At 67.3% G+C, this 23,759-nt stretch overlaps 1 protein-coding gene across 1 annotated transcript; it reads right to left on the bottom strand.

The window, feature by feature from the left end:
- Positions 1-6,426: 6,426 nt before the first annotated feature.
- Positions 6,427-23,416, bottom strand: MYO1A (myosin IA). The gene is made up of 28 exons (XM_065419346.1): positions 23,294-23,416; positions 23,036-23,151; positions 21,789-21,883; positions 21,428-21,532; positions 20,867-20,913; positions 20,218-20,281; positions 19,565-19,663; positions 19,048-19,151; positions 18,087-18,234; positions 17,769-17,887; positions 17,258-17,344; positions 16,818-16,883; positions 16,460-16,564; positions 15,428-15,490; positions 14,652-14,852; positions 14,022-14,248; positions 13,232-13,432; positions 12,724-12,817; positions 12,063-12,212; positions 11,437-11,505; positions 10,804-10,890; positions 10,233-10,307; positions 9,369-9,503; positions 8,610-8,716; positions 8,262-8,394; positions 7,540-7,692; positions 7,018-7,145; positions 6,427-6,550 (listed from the first exon to the last, which is right to left on the bottom strand). Exons 1-28 carry the CDS (start codon positions 23,414-23,416, stop codon positions 6,427-6,429), a joined length of 3,225 nt encoding a protein of 1,074 aa, XP_065275418.1.
- Between the last annotated feature and the right edge of the window lie 343 nt (positions 23,417-23,759).

The raw sequence follows: 23,759 nt of genomic DNA, 5'->3' as shown, positions 1-23,759 counted from the left end.
AGGGGTAAGGTGGGCAGTTCCAGTCCCTAACCAGCTGTCAATCATCTTCCACCAGCAACTGTTTGCAGGCATCAGGGCCCAGGCCAGCAGGTAGAGCGACGGGGTGGGGAGTGAGGCAGGCTGGTTAAGGCAGCGGATGCAGGACGGCTGGGTTCTAATCCTGACTCTGCCACGGGCACCCTGCACGACCCTGGCCAAATCACTTTCTGTCCTGCTGTGCTTTAGCCCTCAGGGATAGCCTGCGGAACTCATGGCCACAAGATAAATGAACCCAGAACCCCAAAGCTGGGATCCCCCAACCCCCGGCAAGACCTTTGCTATGGGGCAGCTAGAACAGTGTGTGTGTGGCGGGGGGGGATGCTTCCAGACTCAGACTGGGAGAACACATCTGGAGGGGGATTATGGGAACCTCAGAACCCCTTCCCCACTCCCAAGATTCCCGGGGGGCCATCCCATAATCCTTTGGGGTGGTTGACGGCAGAAGCCGTGTGCATGGGGACGGGAATGACCTTGGCGCATCCCTAGCCCGGGGCCTTTGCCACTAAGATGCACTGTGTTACTCGGAGGGGCCAGCAAAGAATTCATTAGCTCGCCTTAGCTGTTAGCAGCTCCTCATTAGCGGCTCCGGCCTTCGCGACACCTCCTGGGGGCGCTCTGGTGGTGCCGGAGCCGCTCAATCCGACCAGCCTGACACGTTTTCCTTTCACGGCTGCTGCCCGGCACCGGCTGGGAGCGGAAGACGCCCCCCCGTTCCCCCCGATCTTTTCACACCAGTGCGGGCAGCGGCTCTTGAGAATGCCAGAGGCGCTGGCACGTTCGCACCTTCCTGGCCTGCTGACATTTCGCCACACAGAGGCTGAGACAAATTATGATTTCCCCCGTCCCCCCCGCCCGCCACTGCTCACCCAGTAATTTGCTCTCCCGAGTAACGAGATTTCCCCCCCCGCCAGGTCACGGCAAGGGAATGACTCACCAGCCCTCTCCACTGGGGCTCTGGGTTCTGCCAGCGCTCGCTGGTGTCCATTGGAGCCTCACGGATCCCACGGCTGGCGCTCTTCTAACGGCGCATCCGAGCTCTTTCCAATGCGCGCAGGGACTCGCCCCAGTGGCCGGTTCTCTCTCAGCCGCTCCCCGGCTGGATCAAGAGGGATTCGAACCCACGCCCGCTCGCGGACAAACCACGGCTCCAGATTTTTCAGGAGCTGGCAGATTAATGTCCCGCTTTGGAGCAGGACCCGATGGCCCAGTCCCGGGGGATTTTGTGAGCGGTTTATTTACTGACAAGCTGTCCAGACGCCCCACTTCCTAGAACGGGGACGGCAACAGATTTGAGGCAGGCCCCTTCACACCGAGACTGGCCTGGGACCAGACACCCTGTCCCCAGAAGCGGCTGCCTGGCCTCAGTCTCTCTCCAGAGCCCGGCACACAGACTGACCACGTCCTGCTGGGACAATGGGCCGAGGGACCCCTTCCTGCAGAATTTCCCCGGCAGATCCGCGATTCACCCACCGGAGACCTCCTCATTGCAAGCCACTAGCTCCTCTGGGCATAACTCCCCACCACCACCACCATTGTATGGATGGGGAAACTGAGGCAGGGGGATTTGGGCGTGAGATTTCCCCTCCCCCCCGGTGCCCAGCTGAAGTTGAGGGGAACAGCGCAGTTAGAGAAGCCGCCCCCCTACAGGGGGACTTGTCCAAGGTCAGCGATGGAGCCAGGGCTAGAAACTCAGGTCTCCCGATGCCCTCTCTGGGCCCAGGGGTTTTTAGGGTACCCACAGTCCTGGCAGGGCCAGGCTGGCAGGGAACGGGGCCTGGTACACGAGCAGTAACAGCTTCCTGCCAGGCAGTGGGCCTAGAAGAGGAGGGAAAAGCCAAGCAGGACACGGGCAGCCCAGGAGGGGTTAACGTGGGTCTTTGCAGCCCCCCCAGCCCACGTGGGGCAGAGCTGGGTACCGCTGTCCTTTGAGCGATCATGCGACTGGCGCGTCCCAGCCGAGCGGTTCCCAACGTGCTATTAACCGAGACGCTGCGCACGCCCCCCTGCGCCAAACACAATAGACGTCCATCCCCCCCGCCCCCTGCCGAGGCCCAGCTGGGAGGCAGGGCCTGTCACTCAGGGTAAGGCTGCTCTGGGGTGGACGTGAACCCCCCCTCCACTGGTGCACCGGCCCCGCTCCCAGCATTGGGGGCCCAGGGGCCATAGGAAGCTGAGTGCAGACCCAGCCTACAGGGGAGGGGATAAACGGGGCTTCAAGCTGGCACAAGAGCAGGGACGGGAGAACGGAAGAATCACCCGAAAGAGCTTTTAACAGCCTGTTACAAAGCTCGCCGTCCCACAGCGCCCCCTGGCAGCGTGACCCAGTGTTGCAGTGCCCTGCCTCAGTTTCCCCACCACGTTCTTCAGCCTTCGCCCGTCATGGCGGTGAGCGGGGCCTCCCCCCCCACCCCCGCCATGTTCAAGCCTTCAGCCCCTTGATTTATCTCGTTAGACTGACCTCCCACTTGGTAAAGCAACCCCCCTCCTTTCATGTATATATACCTGCCCCTGGATTTTTCACTCCATGCATCCGATGAAGTGCGCTGTAGCCCACGAAAGCTTATGCCCAAATAAATGTGTTAGTCTCTAAGGTGCCACAAGGATCCTCGTTGTTTTCCCTAGGGAGGGGAGACCCTTCACCCCAGTCCCAAAACGTCCAAACATACGTGCCATAGACGTCACCCTTCCTTGGGGCCTGGCTCCCAGCCAAACCAGCGGGCCCGGCCACCGATCAGCCAGGCCAGGCTACCCACCTAGCTCTCCGGCTCCTTCATCAACACCTCCCCGTGCCTGTGTGCTTCGGCCTCCTGGCTTTAGCTAGCTCCGGGCCAGCCCCCAGGAACAGTCCCTCCACTCTCCTCTACAGCCAAGTCCCAGCTGCCCCCTCCCCCCTCCCTCCCCCCGCTTAAGTCCTGCACCTTGCACAGGTGTAGCAGGACGGGGCTAATTGGCCCTTAAAGGGCCAGGCTGTGGGGAAAATGCCACCGGCTCGCCGCCAAGCCCGGGTTCAGTGCCCAGGCTCTCGCTGGCGGAGGGAAGCCGGCGCCGCTCGAGGTCGTTTTCTTCGGGGGCCAGGCACATGGATTTCCAACGCGCCAGCTTGCCCGTGGGTGGCCGATCGCGCCAGGACGTCAGCGCAGCAAAATCCAGTGGCGCTGGAGGGTTTTTCCCCCGGTGTGTCCATCCCATGAGGAATTTCAACGTCGCCTTTCGACGGGGAACGAAACCATGTTGTGACGCAGGGGGCGGGGGGGGGGGGGGGGAGGGTTTGCAGAAGGGACGTTCTCTGCACTGACCTGCCCCTGGCACCCCACAAGTGTGTGGGGGGTCACGTTTCCCTCTTGAGTTGGGGTGGTACAGATTTGCCCTTGGCTCCCTGCTCCTCTCCCAAACGTGCCGGGGGAGAGGACGCGAAGGCAACAGAAGGGGCATGAGATCAGCCACCCCATCATCAGTTCTGCAGGGGACACCCCTCACGTATCCCGCTCCCCCCCAGCCTCAGCTGCCACACACACACATACAGCTCCGGCCTGATTGGGTGCCAGGGGCTGGCCAAGCCGGCTCCCCCGCCCTGTGGCGCAGGCGGAAGGGGGAAGCTGGCTCTAGGCAGGGCCCAACTGGGGGCAGTTCATGGTGGGAGCTGGGACCCTCGCTGGCACGTGAAGCTGGCCCCGGCAAATAGCTGCGCCCCACTGCCCAGCTCCCCCATTGGTTGGCCGCGCCGCAGTGGGCAGGTGCCTGCGCCAGGGCTCCAGCTGCTGGCCTGTAATTACAGAGCCTAATTGCACTGGCATTTGCGTCTGCACGGGGCTTTGGCTCCGGGGGCGCCGGGAGGGGAGGGGGCGCAGCTGTGCCAGAGCCGCGGGCAGAACTCCAGGTCCTGGCTTGGAAGCCAGGCGCTGGTGCCGCCCGCGAGCGCCCTGGGCCCCAGCACCCAGGCTCAGGAGAGGAGGCTGCTGCAGCGTCCCCTGCTGGTCAGTGAGGGCGTGCACGGCGCTCTGGCAACAACCTCGCACTGCTGCTGGGACATGACAGGTGGGCACGGGAGAGACCAGGTGCCTTCGTTAGCCCAGGGCCGGAGACCCCGACCACCTAGGGCAACGGGGACTTTGAGATGCCTCTACCCCCCAGATCCCCCACCCGTGGGAGGCAGCACCCCCCAATGCCCCCTCCTCCTTCCCAGCGCCGGGCAATGCAGCCCTGCCCCAGGGCCCAGGCGGCGGGGGAGACTACACCCAGAGCCACCCCCGGCTGTGGTCTGGACACAGGGCTCTTCAGACCAAGGTCTCGGGGCTGGAAGCTCTGGCGTGTGCCACCGGCAATGCCCATTACGCGGCTGGCACCCAGCCTGCCCCTGCACCCAGCGCAGCAGCCACTCTCTGTCGGCGCCTGGGTGCTGTGGTGACGGAGGGACCCCCCCAAGGGAGGGGAGCCTGGTGCTGTGGCCCCTGCATTCCCATGGGCCGGGGGTGGTCTCTCCTGGCAGGGCTGATGCTGGCACAGGGGGGGCGGAGATGGGGCCGTTCACCTCCCGGGAGAGGCAGGCAGAGAACCGAGGGAAGAGGAAGGATTGAGGGAGAAGCTGCCGCCCCCCGAGTCCCACGGCGCTCGGCCCTGCACTGCCCATAGGCTGGCGCTCGACGCGCCGGTGACTCAGCCCTGCCACGCTGGAGCCAGGACCCTCCCCGCGCCCGCCCTGAGAAACCCGCCATCGAATTATCTCCGCTGGTGGCTGCAGCCCCCCTGGCCCTCACAACCCATCCACACGCTGTCACCTAACTCGGCTTGACAGCCCGGCTGTCACCCTCAATGTGCTGGGACCGGCCAGAGCGGCCCCCGGCACCCCCAGCCCGCAACCCACGCGACCGACCATGGGCCTGGTTCTCTGGGGCTCCGGGCCTGAGGCCGGGCAGGGATATGGGGCAGGGGGAGGATCTGGGGGGACACCAGACACCTGGCTTCAAGTCCCAGCTCCACCTCTGCCCTGTGGCGAGACCGTGGCCACTTCCTGCCCCACTCTGTGCCTCGGTTTCCCCTCCCACCCCTTCCCTATGTAGCTCTCATGTGCTTTGAGACTAGGGCCCTGTACAGCGCCTGGCGTGGCATGACCCGGGTCTTCTGCACACTGCCGTAATAATCAGAGCTAGCAAACCCCTCGGATGCAGCCTTCCCCAAGGAGACGCCCCGCGCTCGACCTCCCCAGCTGGAAGGGGCCAGCTGCAGCTGGGGAAACCAAGCCCCTAGATAGTTTTGACAGGGACACACTGGCCATCACCGGATGATCACTCACCCTTTGGGGTCTTCTCTGCTGGTTGCAACGCCCAGGGGTGCCTGTGCCCCCCAGGCCCCACCCTTCAAAATCTTCCAGCACCGTGCAAAATTTCATTCCCCTCCCCCACGTGGTAGGATTATCATCCCTGGTGTGCAGAGGGGGAAACTGAGGCAGAGAGCGGATGAGATTTGATCAAAGAGTCTCAGTTCCCAAGTCTTCCCCCTCGGAACCACTAGACCCCCCCCTCCCCTCACTCCTCTCCTAGAATAGAACCCAGGAGTCCTGGCACCCAGCCCCCCCCACGCTAACCCAATAGACCCCTGCGCCCAGAGCCAGGAATGGAACCCAAGCTCCCGGCCCGATGAGCCCCCGGCTCCTAAGTGGGGTGTCTACGCCCCACGGCACGGCTTGAGATGGGCCGTGCCAACTGCTCCACCTGCTGGCTTGGAAAAAGAAAGCCGGGACGGCAGAGAAGAGGCAGCAGCCGGGATGGCCCCTCTGCTATTCCTGGAGCTGGTCCGGCCCCATCGCCGGCGTCTCTGCTCCTCAGCCGAGGCCGGTGGCGTCTGTGCCCCGTTACCCTGGTGTCTGATTAATGGGATCCCAGGGTTCCATCCCCCGCTCCACCACGAGCGTCCCGAGTGACCCGTGGGCTGTAAAACAGGGATATTTTCGGGAGCCCCTTGGGGACAGGCTGGTCTCCCCGGGGGTCTGAGCAGCACCTGGCACAGCGGGGCCCCGAGCTCGGGGGCTGGCGCGACAGTAACACACATAACGGCGACAGGCGGCAGAACCGGTCCGACTTGCTCGGATATTTAATGTTATTTGCACCGATCCCCACCCGAGAGCAGGGAGCCGGCCTCGAACGAAGACCACCCCCCCCCCCCCCCGGCACGGAAAGGGAAGGGCTCTCACCAGCCGGGCACGACCCCGGCCTCGGGCTGCCTGGGTTTGCCGAGAGACTGGCAGGGATCAGAGCGGAAGGAGAAAGGTCCGTGCCCCCAGCCGGGCGGGATTGCGCCCTGCCATGGGGCCTCGAGCGCCAGGCTCTCAGCTGCTAGCACGGCGGCTTCCCAGCCATCCCCGCCCCGTGGCACGGCAGACGTCCTGGCGCCTCAGTGGACCAGGACCTCCATCTTGTGGCTGCCTTTCTTTTTGCAGACGGGCGCCGCCCCGTTCTTCTCGGCCGTCTCCACGATCCGGATGGCGACGCTGCTCTTGCCGAACTGTGTGGAGAACCTGCACGGACCCCCGGGCGCTCTGAGATCAGCCCCGGTCCCTGGCGCGGCCCCACTCCTCCCTTCCCCCCAGGGATGCCCAACACGCTGCCCCCTGCTGGGGAAAAAGCCGGAGGTGCAAGCGGTGCTGGGCTGCCACAGCTGCCACTCAGAGCCCGGCCTGCCCAGGCCATTGCTAAACGCTCGCACGGTGGCCGGGACCCTGCTTGGGCCGGCAGCGGGATTCGAACCCCCATCGCGCTAGAAGGACAAGCCTCCAACCCACTGGAGCTAGAGGATTGGGTCCCTCAGCCAGCAGTGGTAACAGACTCTTATCCTCTTCCAGGCAAAAGCCACCAGAGGGCGACAGAGACCATCACACGCCTAGGTGACAGTCATGCCCATCAGCCCAATCAGAAGCCTCCTCTTCTCCCTCACACCCAGCTCAGGCTCCGCCCACCCACCCTTCTGGCCAATCCCTGCCCTTACTCATCAGCCACTTGGAGGTTGAGGGTCTTGGCAGTGGTCTCCAGCAGCGTCTGGTGGAGCTTGGTGATGAGCTCGATCAGGTGGTCGCTGACGAGGAGGAAGTCCCCCTTGGCGCCCACTGTGGAGGTCTAAGGGGGGGGAGCACACACAGGGACGGCCCCCCCACACTTCAGCTCGCTGCGGGGGCAGGCGGGGGGGTCTCCGGCCACCTCCCCACACCGCTGGCAGCCCCGGGCCAACGGGACGTGCTGCTCCCGACGCGGCACTGCAGCGAGGCCGGGACGGTGGCACCGACTGACACCCCGGGACTGACGCAGTAGGGGACCCACGTGGCGCGGAAGGATGATGAGTGACGCCCCCTGTCCGCCCACGAGCTATGGGAAGAGGGGTCACGCACAGCCTCCCCCCGCTGGAAAATCCTTTCCCAAGAGCTCGTGGGGGTCCCGGGCAGCCGCGGGCGCTGGCCCTTCGCCCACAGCACCCCTTGTGCCCCGTCGCCCCCCCGCCCCCTCCGGGCCGTACCTCACTGAGGTGCAAGACGAATAAGCCGTCGGAGAAGCGGGTGACCGAGACACTCCGGATGTCGCTCAGGCTGACCACGGTTTTGGGCTGGGCGGCCTTGGGGTCGGCCAGGATGATGTGATTCTTGGTGAGCAGGAAGAGCCGGGGAACCGTCTGCAAAGGAGCCGGCGGGAGGGTGAGGGCGGGTGGGGGCTGCCAGACACGTGGGGGGTCAGGCCGATACTCCCCTAACCTGCACCTCAGGTGCACTGCACGGCCCGTCGGGGCCCGATCCTGAGCAGCGTGGCCGAGAGGGGAGCGCCCGGGATGGGCACACAGGAGGCCTGGGCTCGGTTCCCAGCTCTGGCCGGGGTAACCTCGGGCAAGTCACTGCCCCGCTTAGAGCCTCCGCTTCCCCCCTATAAAAGGGGGACGACGAGACTGACCTCCTTTGGGGCGCGCTTGGAGATCTCTGGGTGAAACGCGCTAGCGAAGGGCGAGGATTTATTATCCCCACGCCCGGAGAGGGGGACGGGGAGCAGCCGGGCCTGGGGACACCGGGGCGACCCACAGAGCGGGTTGGGGGGCAGCAGAGAAGTGTGCCGGGGAGACCTCACTGCAGCCGGCCGGCGGAGAAGACAGCAGGAAGCCGGGGCTTGGGGCAAGCTCCCAGAAGAGACCAGGGGGAGGCTGGTTTCCCCCGCGGAGGCCCTTCGGCCCGGGGAGGGGAGGGGCCGCCCCACCTTGCCGTTGGCCCGGTTGACTTTTCGCACGGTGTCGGCCAGGACCAGTTTGCCCTCGGCCGCGGTGTGGAGCGCCCGGTACTTGGGGTTCTTCTGGAGACCCAGGTACTCGCCCTGGAACGACTGCTGGAGGCTGGAAGAGACCACGCGGGACCCATGAGCCGCCCGCCTGCCCTGCCTACCCCTCGCTTTAAATCACGAGCCGGAGTCCTGCTGCCCTGCCCCCACTCTGGGATTGGGAGCCCCCACTGGAGGACCGAATCCCCCCCTGGAGGACCAAGCCCCCCCACTGGAGGACTGAGCCCCCCCTCCACTGGAGGACTGAGCCCCGCCCCGCCCCATGCTAACCTCTTGGCATACAGGGTCTTCTTGTCTTTGAAGAGCTCGCTGGCACACAGCTTGTCCTGCAGGAGAGCTTTCCTCTGCGGAGTCAGCCGGTCGCGATACTTCTTACACTGCCAAGGGGAGGAGAAAGCCGGGTCAGGGCCAGAACCCAGATCCCGCCTGCAGAGAGGGCAAAGGGGGGGACTGCCCACCGGGACCCTAGGGGAGGTGAATAAGGGAGACGGCCATGGGGAATCACAGCGGGACGATCCCCGGCCAGGAGCAGAGACGGGCCGATGGGGCCGTTGTCATTTATTACGCGCTGGGCAGGTGCGCCAAGAAAACCCAGAGGGAGGCGGGGAGGGGCGTGGAACTACAGAGGTCGCGTCGCCTGCCACTAAAATGCAGCCACCTCTGGAATTGGGACGTGGCAGCTGACGGACAGCCACGCAGCCAGCGCCGGAGCGGGAGGGGGAAGTTGCTGAACGGGGCCTGGTCACCCAGCCCTGCCATGCAGCCATCTCTAGGGTGGGACACTTTAGCTGTTGGTACCAGCTACAGAGCAACACTGCAGAGGATTCCCTTCCCCGGCACTGCAATGCAGCCGCCTCTGGGGCGGACATGGCAGCTGATGAACAGCTGCCGAATCGTTCAGAGGGGAAGGTAAGAAAGGTGCAAGGAGGGAGCGGAGGGAGGCAGGATGTCGGAAGTTGGGGTTCAGACCCTCCCCCCTCTCCCCGCGGTGACAGCCAGGCCCGGGGTTTGGCCTCTCCTCCGACAAACCTTCCAGGGATAGAATATTTCCTTCAGTTCCTCGTTGGTGTTTGCCAGGAACTTGTAGGGGGCGGCGGGCCAGCTGCGATCCGTCACTACCAGGGGGGGAAGGTTCCTCCGCAGCCCCAGGAAAAACTTTTGCAGCTTTGGGCGACGGGGAGCAGAAAACACAGGGGGTGAAAATGCAGAACGTTCTAGACTGCAAACGACGAGGTTCTAGAGCGGGAATGGGTTAGAGTCCAACGCGGGGGCGAGAGCGCCCCAGAGGGCGAGCGCCGGCTCGAGATGTTTGAAAATGGTTCTGGAGTCTTACAAAACCCAGCGTGGACGTTTTAAAAACCCAACTGGGAAAGGCCCTGGGTCCCACTCCCACCCCCCGAGCCAGCCAGTCCCCATCCTAGGGCCGGATTCAAGCCAGCGCCCCCTAGAGGGGACAGGCCCCGTGTCCCATTCCCTGCCCCCCTGAGCCAGCCAGTCCCTGCCCTGGGGCTGGATGGGAGCCGGCGCCCCCTAGGGGGACAGCCCCCTGCCCCATTCCCTGCCCCCCTGAGCCAGCCAGTCCCTGCCCTGGGGCCAGATCGGAGCCAGCGCCCCCTAGAGGGGACAGCCCCCTGCCCCATTCCCTGCCCCCCTGAGCCAGCCAGTCCCTGCCCTGGGGCCAGATCGGAGCCAGCGCCCCCTAGAGGGGACAAGCCCCTGCCCCATTCCCCACCCCCTGAGCCAGCCAGTCCCACGCCTTGGGGCCGGATGGGAGCCGGCGCCCCCCTAGAGGGGACAGGGCCAATGTCCCAGTCCCTTAAGCGGTTCAGCGCCCGCTTTTGAAGATTTCCAGCCCGTTGTCCCTTCCCTCAGCCCTGGGCGGCCCCGACTCACCAGTCTCCTGTAGATGAAATTGGCCAGGGTGGCGGACGCCCCAGAGCGGAAATATTTCTTGTATTCCTTCCGCGTCTGCAAAGGGAGACGTCCCCGTGAGCAGCCCCGTGGTGGGCCGGGGCGAGAGACGGGCCAGGCGACGGGGGGGAATCTGCCTCTCTCCTGGCTAACCTCTCCTGGGCTCCGCGCTCCCTCCCCGGCTGCCCCAGACCATCCCCGGAGAGCCCCCGTCCCAGCCGGGGCCGGGCTCTGGAGCGGGGCAGGGAGCAGAGAAGACAAGCGGCCCCCAACCCCACAGGGGGCCAGGGCGGAAAGACAGGACAGGCCCGGGACAGCGCGAGAGAGGCAGGCGCAGACCAGCTGGCAGGGAAAGTGCCTGGCATTGGGCCCGGTATCGAGTCAAGGGCCGAGCACGCGTTAAACTGGGCACTGGGTGCCCGACGGCTCCCCGGCCGCGCCCCGAGCGGGGAGGTGAGGCCCGGCCGCGGGGTGGACGTGGGCAGAGGCTGCCCGGAGGCCACGGCCCAGAGGCCCCAGCGGGGCGCCGGGCCGGCGCCTGGGCTGCTGTTACCTTGTACCCTTTCCAGTAGGCAGAAATAGTGGCCGCGGCCTGGCTGCAGCGTCGCTGGTGCTTCAGCTCCCGCAGGAGCCTGCGAGACTGCGGAGAGGGAAGGGCGAGAGGTCAGAGCCCCGCCGGAGCCCTGAGGAGGAGGAGGAGGAGGAGGAAGGACAGACAGACGCGGAGAGACAGAGCGAGAGACTCCAAGGAGCCCGGCCCCGGGAGGAGCGACTCGGGTGGGGCACTGGCCAGGTCCTGTAGGGGGCGGTGTGCTCCGGCGAGGCCGTACCCCCCGGAATCACAGCCCCCCTGGGGTCAGTCCAATGCAGCCTGCCTCTTACCGGGGCTCTGGTACCAATCTGCCCCCTGCCCACCCCTCTCTCGGGCCCCTGCCCCCCATCCCAGGCACCCCAAGAGCGCCGAGCACCCACGTCCCACTCGGCCCGCGAAGATCCCCGGCGAACGTTTCCACCACGCAGGGCCAAACCTCGGTGCCTCCCTCACGCCGGCCAAACGCCCGCTGCCCACCGGGCCCCGGCGCCTTCCCGACGGCTCGTCCCCCACGAGCGCCTGCAGGCCCCGTGGGCTGGCGGCCCGGAGAGACGCTGGCTGGGGGGGGCTCTCCGGGAGGCACTGGCCCCTCACCTTCCATCCCCGGACCCAGGCCTGGATCAGCAACGCCGACCTCTTCATCTGCTCGAACCGCTTCTTTTGCTGCAGAGGGGAAAGTCCGGGTGTCAATGGGCGACGGCAGGCGGGGCGGGGAACTCGTGTGGCGCTGACTAGGTTGAGATGCCAGTGAGGGCCGGGCACGGCTCCCCGTGGCCGGGCTCTGGGGGCCCTGAAGACCTTTCCCCCGGGGCCCGTCCTGGTGGGTTTGCACCCCCCGCCCCCGAAGCAGCCCTGCGTCTGAACGGAGGGTTCAAGGGGCAGGACGGTCTAAGGCAGGGATCCCGGACGCCTGGGTCCTATTCTCGGCTCGGCCGCAGACTTTGGGTAAGGGGACGATCCTCCGTCCCTCATCCGCGCCGTGGGGCAGGGCCTGGCTTGCGTCCCTCCCTCCATGTCTGGGCGCAATGGGGCCCTGATCCGGGCCGGGTAACCCACCTAAGAAATTCCCCTCGGGAAGTGGCGTTCGCCTGAGCAAACTCCCGCCCGGGTCAGGGAGGGGCCCCGATCCAGAGCAGGTGGGAGGAGGGGAGAGCAGCCAAGCTAAGGGCCGCCCCCCGGGGCTGAGGGGAAGCGGGAGGAGATGGGGGGGGGGGAGTTACCGCCTGTCCCCGGAACCAGGCCGAGATGACGATCTGGCTCTTGCGCATCTGCTGGTAGTGAGTGCGGCACCTCCAGCCGCGGTAGGTGGCCTGGATCAGCGAGGCCAGATCAGCCACGCGCAGCCGGCGCCTGTCCTCCAGGTCGAAGAGCTGGGGGGGGGGGGGGCACCAGGAGGGTCAAAGCCAGGCAGGGGAGCCAGGACGCCCCCCCCCCCGAGCATGTTAACCCTTCAGGTGCCGCCTGCGGCAGGAGCACGCGGACACCCCCGCCATGGAAGGGGTCGGCAGGGACCTTTCCCTGGCGTCTGGTCTGAGCTCGGGGTCCTCCCCTCTCTCCAGCCCTGGACACCCCACGGCCCAGCCCCCAGGCCAGTGGCCCTCTCTCTCGGGACGCCGGCTGGAAAGGCCAGGGGGCAGCACTTGGCATTGGCAGCTGGACACGCCCCAGACCGGTGGATGCCCCCAAAGCAGAGGGGGGATCTAGCTAGAGGGAGGCTTGGGGGCACAGCCCCTCCCCCCTAGCGTCCCCCAGCAGGGGGGAACGTCCCCAGCTCGGGTTGTTCCACTGCCCCCTCCCCAACCAGGGGTCTTCCCATGCAACCCCCCCCCGTCTCGGATTAGCCCATTCCCCTCCCCCCGCCCCAGCCCCCCAGGGACTCACGGTGCGTGGGGTGCGGATGAAGATCTTGGTGTGCCCGTACGCCAGCTCCACCGGGGGGATGCACAGGTCGGTCAGCAGGGCCTGGACGCCGTCCCTGCACCAAACACCGGGCTCAGGTTCCTGTCCCCCACCCTCCCCCGGCAGCCGGCAGGAAACTCCCAGGGGGAAGCGCTGGGCCCCAGGAAGCCACCCCACTGCAGGAGCACAGGCAGGGGCGGGGCCGGCAGGGGGGGGCCCGGGCCAGGGTGGTGACCCACGAGAGGGGGGCAGCGCCATGGGGCTGAGCCGGTCGCTGCTACGCCCTCCCCCCCCGGGCACTGCCAGCGCCTCTGCTACCTCCCGCCCCCCAACACTCCCTGCGTGGGGCTGACACCTCCCCCCCCCAGCGCTCCCCTTCTCAGCATCCCCCCACGGGGGGCACATCCAGCTCCCCTCCCAGGCTGCCCCCCACCCAGCAGGGTGCTCCCAGCCCCCACAATCCCCCCCCCGTGCTCCTCGCCCCCCCTACCTGGCACCCCCCTTCCACTTGGGCCAGGTCTGCTTGCAGAGCATCTTGTAGCGCTCCAGGCATGGCTCGTAGCCCTGCCGGTAGGCGTAGCCGGCCCGCCGCACCCGCACGTTCTCCAGGAGCCCCAGGTACCGGACCTGCATCTGCACCAGCCCATCCGTGAACACGCCAGGCTCTTTGTTGTCGTTGGGTTTGATGCACCTGAGCCGGAGAGGGGAGGAGGTTAAAGACGGCTCCGCTGTGTGTCAAAGCCCCTGCAATGCTCACAGCCCAGGGAGATTCTCCCCTCATGCCAGTGCATGTCAAAGCCCCTCCACTGCTAACAGCCCAGGGAATTTCTCCCCTTGCTCCACTGTGTGTCAAAGCCCCATCACTGCTGAGAGCCAGGGAATTTCTCCCCTCTCTCTGCTGTGTGTCAGAGCCCCTACACTGCTCATAGCTGGGGCGTTTCTCCCCTCACTCCGCTGTGTGTCAGAGCCCCTACACAGCTGGGAGAGAGTCTCCCCTCGCTCTGCTCTGTGTCAAACCCCCTACACTGCTCATTGCTGGGGAGTTTCTCCCCTCGCTCCGCTGTGTGTCAGAGCCCCTTCGCAGCTGGGAGAGAGTCTCCACTCGCTCTGCTATGTGTCAAAGCCCCTACACTGCTCATAGCTGGGGAGTTTCTCCCCTCACTCCACTGTGTGTCAGAGCCCCTACACTGCTCACAGCCAGGGAGATTCTCCCATAGTGCCTGGGTTTGAGAGCGGCAGACGCTGAGCTCTAGCCCTGCTCCCACCCCGTCCCTGGCCACCTGATGTAGTTGGGGTTCTTGGAGTACAGGTTCTTCATGAGCGTGGCGATGGAGGCCTTGAACTGGGAGCCGGCGGTGGGGGGGCGCCGGAGGGAGGCTTTCTGGGGGTCCCCCTCGGGGAAGAGGGAGCGCAGCAGTTCGTGCCGAGCTTTCCACATGGCCTGCGAGAGGTCGCGGAACAGCAGGTCGTTGTTCTTCTCCACGAACCCCGTCACATTGTAGGTCACCTGCGGGGGGAGGGACCCAAAGCGTCACTGGCAGGGGCTCCCCTAACTCCCCAGGGCCGGGGGGGTGGAAGGGACCCTGAGGCAGAGAGTCCTGGCTCCCAGCCCGCTCGCGGCTTTCCTGCTCTAACCCCTAGACCCCACTCCCCTCCCAGATCCGGGATAGAACCCAGGAGTCCTGGCTCCCAGCCCCCTGCTCTAACCCCTAGACCCCACTCCCCTTCCAGAGCCAGGGACAGAACCCAGGAGTCCTGGCTCCCACCCCACCCCCCGCTCTAACCCCTAGACCCCACTCCCCTCCCAGAGCCAGGTGCTCCCTTGTCTAACCACTGGAGCCTACAAAGGCCGCCCCACGCGGGGCAGTCTGGGGCCCCCCAAGCCCAAGCAGTGCATGCTGGGAGCTCACCTTGCCGGCGTAGTGGTGGACGCGGAAGCAGGGGCCGGCCAGGCTGGCGTCCGTGACGTGCCGGGCGTTCTGCGTGGCTCTGCTCTCGTAGTGCTTGTGGCTGGCACAAACCTGGTTCAGCTTGGCCAGGAAGGTCTCCTCGGTCACCACCCCGGGGCGCAGGCATTCCTCGTCCAGCATGGCCAGGATCCCGGCCTTGCTCTGCGCAGAGCCGGCGGGTCACGGACCTGAGGCCAGCCCAGTCCGCAGCGCCCCGCATTCCCGACCCGCAGCCCCTGCTACCCCAGCCCTGGGCTCCCCACCCCCAGCTCTGCCGGTGCCCCTCACTCCCGACCCGCAGCCGCCTGCTAGCCCAGCCCTGGGCTCCCCCCAACTCTGCCGGTGCCCCTCACTCCCGACCTGCAGCCGCCTGCTAGCCCAGCCCTGGGCTCCCCACCCCCAGCTCGGCCGGTGCCCCTCACTCCCGACCCGCAGCCCCTGCTACCCCAGCCCTGGGTCCCCCCCCGCAGCTCCATGGTGCCCCACACTCCTGACCCGCAGCCCTCTGCTATTTCTTTCCTGTACAGAAAAGGCCAATTGTGGCAAACCAGCAAGGGCTGAGGAGGCGAAATGCCCCCTTGGCAGGGACTGGGCCTGGCCCCTGTTTAGGGCCGGTAAGCGGTGCCCATGCTTTGTCCTGGCTGGTCTGCCCAGGGGTGGGGAGCCCTCGCCCGCAGGCCCCCTCCCGCCAAGAGCTGGTCCCATCACCACCGGCCGTCGCTCAACCAGCCACTCACGTCCTCAATCAAGCTGCAGATGATGCTGTTGTCAAAAAAGTCCACTGGTGTCCACTGGATGCCCTGGGGAGGAGAGCAGCCGTTGGAGCCTGACCTGGCTGGCGGCGGCACCAGCTGGGAAGACCAGCAAAGGCCTGTCCAGCTGATGGGGACGGCCCGGGGCGCCGGTGGGATTTCAGTGGCATTCGGGGCCTGAACCCCGCTCACTTCCAGCCCAGCTCGATTTGGGAGGGGGGCTGGGCTGCACGGGCGGGGGCCTGGGATCCTCACACCAGAGGCGGGGGGGGGGGGGGGGGGAGCTGGAATCCGAGCCCCCGTCCCAGTCTGGAGAAAGTCGCTGGGTTCACTGGCCGGCGGCTGTGCTAAGCGTCTCCACAAACCCGCTGTCCGGAGAGCTGGCAAGGGGCAGAGCCGAGAGACGCCCGCGCGGGATTTTTAAGCACCCAGCAGGTGGATTTGACGCCGGGAACAGGAAGCAGGACAGGGCCGGTTCGAAGGGATCCCACGGGGTGGCCCTGGGCCAGGAACCGAACCGAACAAAGCAGCCGCCGCCGCGTCTGTCTGACCCATTGCTCTGGCCCCGTGACCGTGCTGAGCCACGCGGTCCCCACACACCCCACCGGCCGCGGTTCTCACTGGGGGATTCCAACCCCGCCCCCGGCTTCAGGGGGAACAGGACGTCCGGAGCCCCGGGGCTCGGCGCGTCTTTATTCCCAACCTTCCTGTTACGGTGCCGCCAAATCCGCCCGCGCGTGCCGGTGGCCGGGCTGCCGGCAGCTGCTGGGCGGGGTCGCTGGAGCAGCTTGTGGACTCCCGAACGGGGGGGGGGGGGGGACGTCATTCTCAACCCCCCCTTCCCGACAGCCCTGGCTAAAGGCCTGTCACTTCAGTGCCAAAGGTCGCCCGTCGGCCGCCCTCGCTGTGCCGTTCGCTGGGCTGCCATCGGAGCGCTACGCCAGGCAGGGGGGTGCCCGTATCGGCAGGGGAACGACAGGGCTTCCCGGAGCCCCCCCGGCCCAGGGCTCCCATTACCTCCCGCACGTATTCCTCCTGCTCCTCCTTCAGCGTCATCAGGATGAAGACCTGCTGCAGCTTCTCGTTGCAGTAGTTGATGACGAACTGTTCGAAGCTGTTGTTCTGGGCGGGAAGGAGAAGGCAGAAGGGCCCGTGGGACGAGGATTCGGGGCCACGTTCCCCCCCCCCCCCAACCTGGGGCTGCTGCTCTGGGCAGGAGGGTGCCGCACCCAGGAAGCCAGGAGCATGGCAAGGTTCCCACCCCTCCCCACAGCTCTGCCGGTGCCCCTCATTCCCGACCCGCAGCCCCTGCTATCCCCACTCTAGGCTCCCCAGGTGCCCGCTGCCCCGCGTGGGTGCCACACCCAGCACCAACCTGGAAAATCTCAAAGCCGTAAATGTCCAGAACTCCCATCACCTTCCTCCGCTCGCTTGAGTCCACCTGGGCAAACACGGGGGGCTTGTTACCCACGAACTCGCCACGTCCCGAAGGCCCAGCCTGGGCTCCACAGAGGGGGCAGGGGTCGCGGGGGGCGGGGGGGGCGCTGCCGTTGGATGGTTCGGCACAAGAGCTCCAGCAAAGCCCGGGGAGGGGGGCAGGGCGAAGGGCGAAGGGGTGAAGTTGGCGGATGGGGGGACGGGGAGGTGGAAGGGGGGGCACCGGGAGACAGCGGGGATGAGACCAGGGAGTCCGACAGCCACTGTCCACCTCCCCGCTAGCCGGGCTACACACAGCAGCTCCTGCGCCTTGGCCGGGGGGCTCCCGCGCCGAGGGGTTCGGGCCCCACCCGGGGCCGGTGTCTCCAGCACACCCACCTTGATGCTGGCATTGATGCGGTTCACCAGCCAGTTGAAGAGCCGGTTGTAGATGTTCTTCGCCAGGGCGTCCCGCCCGGAGCAGCCCTAGGACGGAGGCAAAGGGGCTGGAGGCTGGCGGCTGCACGGGGGTGGCTCAGAGGGACCCCGGGGCCGGGAACCACGCGTGTTGGGGGGAACCTGCTCCTGAGCTGGTGATTTCAGCCGCAAGCCGGGGTGGCTCACACAAGAGACCTCCCCCAGCCTCACGTCTCAGCGCCAGGCCCTGCCGGGCACCAGGGAGCTCCCGTGGCCGTGGGACTGACTCAGAAAAGCCCGAGCCTGGCACAGCCCTGGGAAGAGGGGGCCGGAGGCTGGGGGGCGAACGCGGCTCAGCCCCGCCCGGGGGGCGCTGGGAGGAGACCCGGGGGTACAGGGTTTGTGGGGGGGCTGACGGAGACGTCGGCACACGCTGGGGGCGGCCAAGGGAACGGGTCTGGCTCTGGGCCTCCCGCCCCGTCCCCCCGCTCACCTGGGCCACGCTCAGACCCGTCACCACCTTCTCCTTCTTGGCCTCCACGGTGCGGGAGCACAGGGCCTTCTCCAGGACGCTCTCCGGCAGGCCGATCAGCTCGCAGATCTCCCGCACGGCTGCACGGGGAGAGGCTGGTTAGCTCCCTGGGGAACAACGCCTGGGGGGGGCTGGGCTGCCGGGGCAGGAGGCGAGACCGTCACGGGACCAGGGAGGGGGTGGGTCACACCCAGGAGAGGGGGCCTCGGGAAGGGAAATGGGGGAGCCGCGCCTGGGCCGAGGGCAGGGGTCCCATCCCACTGCGGGTCCCCGCCTGACCTTGGGTGTCCTGGATGCTGCAGGACTCGATCCCGCTGGCCTGGAACTGGCTGCCCAGCTGTACGTTCCCCAGCTTGAGCACCACGGCGGCCACCTCCAGCAGCGCCTGCACCTCGGCCGGCGAGAAGCCGATGACCGTCATGGCGTCCTGCCAGGGAGACAGACCAGTGCAGAGTTTGGGGGATGTGACAAAGTGGGAATGTTCTTAATGTTGTCTCTGAAAACGGTGTGTGCCTCAGTTTCCCCTCTGTGCTACTCAAGTATCTCGGTGGTGTAGGATAAGGTGCGTCATCGCAGCGACCCCTAGAGAGCAGGTGTGACGGCCGACAGGCTGCCGAGAACGGTCGACACTCTGAAGGGTGGCAACTGATGGGCCCCCTCCTCTGCAAGGATCAGCCGGAGGTGCTGGTGCAGACCAGGTGACCTGCTGGCCCGGGAAAGAGACAAAGCGGGGGGGGAGGAGCGGAGGGGGGACAGCGGGGGGGACACTGTGGCTGGGCAGCTGGAAGGGGTCAGTCTCCTGGGTTGGGACTCAGGGGGAGGGCCGTGGGCTCTGGCTCCCCCCCCAGATGCACTTTGCTGAGCGTCCCTGGTGGGTGCTAACCAGCTCTGTCCTACGCTGGGTTCCCGGCGACGAACAACCCGCCTCTCACCCGCTGGCTGGGAGTCACTGCCGGCCGCGGGTGGGGGGCAGGGCCCTTGGGGGGGTGTCAGGCTCCCCCAGGGGAGCTCACGGGGTGACCGAGGGCAGACCCACGAGGCGCTGAAGCCGAGCCGGCTCCTTGTCCGGGGGCAGTGAGCCCCAAGGGGAGACCCTGCCCCAGAGTCCCGGCCGGCGGCATCCGGAGCGGGTGCCGAGCACCGGGCCTGTGACCGTGTGACCGGGGGGCAGTGTGGGGATTTCGGGGGCAGGGAGACAGACCGATTCACCCGCCCCCCACCCCCCACCTCGAGGCTGGACCTGAACAGCTCGGAAGTTGGCCGCGTCGTCCATGCCCGGCAGGCTGGGGTTCTCCCGGCCGAGGTATCCGTAGCGTCCGCAGTCCCGCTCCAGCTTCAGCTCCCCTGCGAGAGGGGACAGGCCGCGGCTGAGCCCGGAGCAGGCTCCCGCCTGGGTCCCCCCACCCGGCCCTGCCCGGGCTGCGGCTGCTGTGATGGGCCCCAAACCCCGTCCCCAGATTCCCAGCCAACGCAGCCCAAAAACCTCATCTCCCAGCCCAGCCTGGCCAACGCAGCCCAAACCCTGTGCCCGGCCCCCAGCCCAGTGGGGGCATTGCCCAAACCCCGTCCCCAGCCCAGCCCGGCCGACGCAGCCCAAAAACCTCATCCCCGGCCCCCAGCCCGGCCTGGTCGACGGAGGCCAAACCCCTTCCCCGTCCCCCAGCCCAGTGGGGGCACTGCCCAAACCCCGTCCCCCAGCCCGGCCCGGCCGATGCAGCCCAAACCCCATCCCCCAGCCCAGGGGGTCCCAGCCGTACTCAGGAGCTGGTCAGATCCCCCGGCCAGGAGCTGGTAGAAGATGTGGAAATTCCTCTCCCCTTTGACGTGTCTCACGACGCGGGATTTCTCCAGCAGGTCTGCAGAGGGGAGACACGGGGGATCCCCGGCTCAGCCTTAGGGTCACACACATCACCGCCGAGGGGAGCAGTGCCCGGGAGGCTGCTGGGGGGGGGAACTGGTGCCCCAGGGGTCGCCAGGGGGCAGTCTCTGTGCCCAGCGGGGGGCACTGGGCGTGGGTATGTCAGGGCCCCGGTTGGTGCTGGAGGGGGCGGGGAGCCGGATGCTCGGGGAGGGATGCTGGGCGGGGGTCCAGCCCCTATTGTTCCATTGTGTCGGGCTGGGAACGGATCTGTGGCCCTGCTCCCCGCGGGAAGCCGAAGCTCCAGCTAAGGGGTGGAAGCAGCTGGGAGCCTCGGCCATGTGCCGCCCCCGCCCCCCTCCGGAAAGGCCCCCCGGTCCCGCTCCGGTCTTAACCCAGTCCCTGCCAGGTCCTGGCACACGGCGCTGCCCCTGGCACACGCTGGAGGGCACGGTGCCCACACGCTCCTCTCTGGCTGGCCCCACACGGAGCCGCTGGCCCCGGGCCCAGCCCAGCCCCTGCCCGCGGGGAAGGGGGGCTCGGGGCACTTACAGTTGCTGATGACACCGCCCAGGGGCTGGCCCTTGAAGTCAAACTCCACGTCCATGTACTTGCCCTGGGAGAGACAGAGATGGACGAGTCAGGGGGCAGGGCAGGACGGGGGTCACGAGGGTGGGGGAGGGGGATGTTGGGGGGATGGGAATTGTGAGGGCGGGGGAGAGGGATGGGAATTGGGAGGGTGGGGGAGGGTGGCATTGGGGGGACATGAGTTACAGGGGAGGGGGACGTTTGGGGAGATGGGAGTCTTGGGGGAGGGGGAGGCTGGGGGGACATGAATCATGGGGGAGGGGGATAGGAGTCAGGAGGGCGGGGGAGGGGGACCCTGGGGGGACATGAGTCGAGGGGGGGACGAGAGTCGTGATGGTGGGGGAGGGGGACTCTGGGAGGCCAAGAGTCGCGGGGGAGGGGGACGGGAGTCGTGAGGGTGGGGGAGGGGGACTCTGGGGGGATGGGGATGGGAGTCGGGAGGGGGGGGGGGAGGATGCTGGGGGGGGGAGAGTCGTGAGGGTGGGGGAGGGAGATGCTGGGGGGACAGGAGTCGCGGGGGAGGGGGACGGGAGTCGGGAGGGCGGGGGAGGGAGATGCTGGGTGGACAAGAGTCCCGGGGGTATGCGGGGGGGCTGGAGGCAGAACCACTCACGAATCTGGAGGAGTTGTCGTTGCGGATGGTCTTGGCGTTACCGAAGGCTGCGACGAGAACGGGGCGGGGGGGAGAGAATCGTTATTTGTACCTTTCCTGGGATTCCCCCCCCACCCCGCCTGCTGTAGGGCAGCCCCTCTGGGGTGGAGCAGGTGTGGGGGACGTGGCCACGGGCAGAGCGCGGGGGGCTCCCTGCTGTGGGGTGTGGCCGGGGTTCGAGGCTGGTGTGGGGGGAGGGTCAGACGAGCTTGGGGGAGAGCCAGCCTGGGTCAGGTTCCCGGCGGGGGGGAACAGCTGGGAGCCCCGTGGCCTCTGACACCCCCCAGGCCAGGCTCCGGGGCACGAACCGGCCAGGCCCCGGCGGGGGGAACAGCTGGGAGCCCCGTGGCCTCTGACACCCCCAGGCCGGGCTCCGGGGCACGAACCGGCCAGGCCCTGGCGGGGGGGAACAGCTGGGAGCCCCGTGGCCTCTGACACCCCCCAGGCCGGGCTCTGGGGCACGAACCGGCCAGGCCCCGGCGGGGGAACTAGAGGTTCTTCTCAGGGCCGGGGGGTACCCACCTTCCAGCACCGGGTTGGACTGCAGCAGCTGCTCCTTCACCTGGTTCACCTCCTCACCCTTGCCACACACGGCCGCCACGTAAGACATCACCTGCTTGCTGGCCTCTGCGGGGACAAGCAACGGCCCGGCCGTTGGGGCCCGTCAGCCTCCTGGCTGCAGAGAACAGGGGGTGACTCCAGCAGGGACCCCCCCACGACCTCCCCTCATGCCCACCACCCCCCTGCAAGCGCCACCTCCGGCTGCCCGAAACCTGGGCCCTGCTCCCTGTGGGAATGACTCAGCTGACGACCCCGCAGGGTTCGCATGCCATCCCTAGCCCCCGCCCCCAGGCTCTGCCAGGGGCGGGCGTCCTCTCCTCACCCGTCTTGCCCGCGCCGCTCTCGCCCGTGATCAGGATGCACTGGTCCTTGTCACGGTCCCGCAGGGAGCGATAGGCATCGTCAGCGATCGCGTAGCTATAAGGGGGTGGTCGGGTGGGTGAAGGGAGAGGGGTTAGAAAGGGACAGATCCCGCTCCCCGGCCCCGGCCAGGGCTCCCCACTCCCCAGCCCAAGAGCCTGGCTGGAGGCCCGGCCTCAGGGGTCTCGGCTGGGCTAGCAGGGGGCTGCGAATCAGGAGTGAGGGGCACCATATCACACAATGTTTTTCCTATCCCCCCCCCCCCCCCCCAAGCAAACGCTCCTGCGAGCGGCGCTGAACCTGTCAGTGACTCTGAGCATGCACAGGTTTGACTCAATTATACATAAGCCCGTTGTGGACTCGTCGTCCACCCTGGGACAGGACAGGCCGGGAACCCTCCCTTGCCGCCAGCTCTGGGACCCGGCTTGAGACTCTGATACACTCCACGCCGGCCCCCACGGCTTGTAGGGCTTTCAGTCCCGGTCAACCTGCGGCCAGATCAGAGCCGGCGCCTCCTAGAGGGGACAGGCCCTGAGCCCCATTCCCCGCCCAACTGAGCCAGCCAGTCCCTGTCCTGCGGCCAGATCAGAGCCGGCGCCCCCTAGAGGGGACAGGCCCTGAGCCCCATTCCCCGCCCAACTGAGCCAGCCAGTCCCTGTCCTGCGGCCAGATCAGAGCCGGCGCCCCCTAGAGGGGACAGGCCCTGAGCCCCATTCCCCGCCCAACTGAGCCAGCCAGTCCCTGTCCTGCGGCCAGATCAGAGCCGGCGCCCCCTAGAGGGAAAGGCCCCGAGCCCCATTCCCCACCCCCTGAGCCAGCCAGTCCCTGTCCTGGGGCCAGATCAGAGCCGGCGCCCTCTAGAGGGAAAGGCCCCGAGCCCCATTCCCCACCCCCTGAGCCAGCCAGTCCCTGCCCTGGGGATGGATCAGAGCCGGCGCCCCCTAGAGGAGACAGGCCCCGAGCCCCATTCCCCGCCCCCCTGAGCCAGCCAGTCCCTGCCCTGGGGATGGATCAGAGCCGGCGCCCCCTAGAGGAGACAGGCCCCGAGCCCCATTCCCCGCCCCCCTGAGCCAGCCAGTCCCTGCCCTGGGGCCAGAGGGGAGCTGGCGCCCCCTAGAGGGAAAGGCCCCGAGCCCCATTCCCTGACTCCCGAGTTTGTCCCCACCCAGGGGGGCTCGCTCAGCGATGGCCCCCGCCCGGCCCACTCACATGTGCGGCTTGAGGGCGAAGAAGTTGCAGTTGCGGTAATTCTCCACCGTCTGCGGGGAGTAGATGGGCAGGGGCCGGTAGGGGTTCACGGAGATCACCACGTTCCCGATGTATGTCTGGGGAGGGAACGCGGAGGCCATGAGCGCGCGGGGGGGGAGAGCGAAGCGTGGGGGGGGGTCACAAGAGCTCCCTCTCCTAGGGCGGGGGGAGCCCCTGATCCGCCCCATTGCTCCCCCCTGTGCAGCCCCCGACACCTACGTAAATCTCCTGGTGCCGGAACCGCTCCTTGAGGTTCTGCAGCAGCGACTCCTCCGACAGGGGGTCCAGCAGCACCAGGTCCCCCACCCCGACGGTGTCCAGCAGGGACGGATTGGCTTCCATGGCCCCCGCGGGCAGTGGGGAGGCGGCAGCTGGAGGGGGAGACGAGCGGAGGGGAGAGCAGTGAGCGGAGGGGTCTTAGCCCTGCAAAGGGGGGGCGCAGTGCACCCCACGGATTGAGCAGGGGGACACGCCCCCACCCCCCACTTAAGGAACAGCCCCGGCTCACATCGTAGCTAGCGAGTGGCAGCCTCTGCCCCTGTCTGAATCCATCTGGGAGAGCCCAGGTCCCTGGGTCTGGTGGGTTAGAGCACTGGGGGGCTAGGAGCCAGGACTCCTGGGTTCTGTCCCTGGCTCTGGGAGCAGACAGGGATCTTGTGGTTAGAGTGGAGGACTGGGAGCCAGG

The sequence above is a fragment of the Emys orbicularis genome, chromosome 19 (assembly GCF_028017835.1).
Source record: "Emys orbicularis isolate rEmyOrb1 chromosome 19, rEmyOrb1.hap1, whole genome shotgun sequence".
NCBI lineage: Eukaryota > Metazoa > Chordata > Testudines > Emydidae > Emys > Emys orbicularis.
The sequence above is the reverse complement of the archived record's forward strand: the minus strand, read 5'-3'. Positions and strand labels throughout refer to the sequence as shown.

Excerpts from the sequence above, each read along its gene's own strand:
- MYO1A (XM_065419346.1), bottom strand. The coding sequence starts at position 23,416 with ATGGAAGCCAATCCGTCCCTGCTGGACACCGTCGGGGTGGGGGACCTG. Across the intron at positions 16,565-16,817 it reads ACGGCTTTGAGATTTTCCAG|AACAACAGCTTCGAACAGTT; the intron begins GTTGGTGCTGGG and ends CTTCCCGCCCAG. Across the intron at positions 7,146-7,539 it reads TCGTCTTGCACCTCAGTGAG|ACCTCCACAGTGGGCGCCAA; the intron begins GTACGGCCCGGA and ends CCCCCCCCTTAG.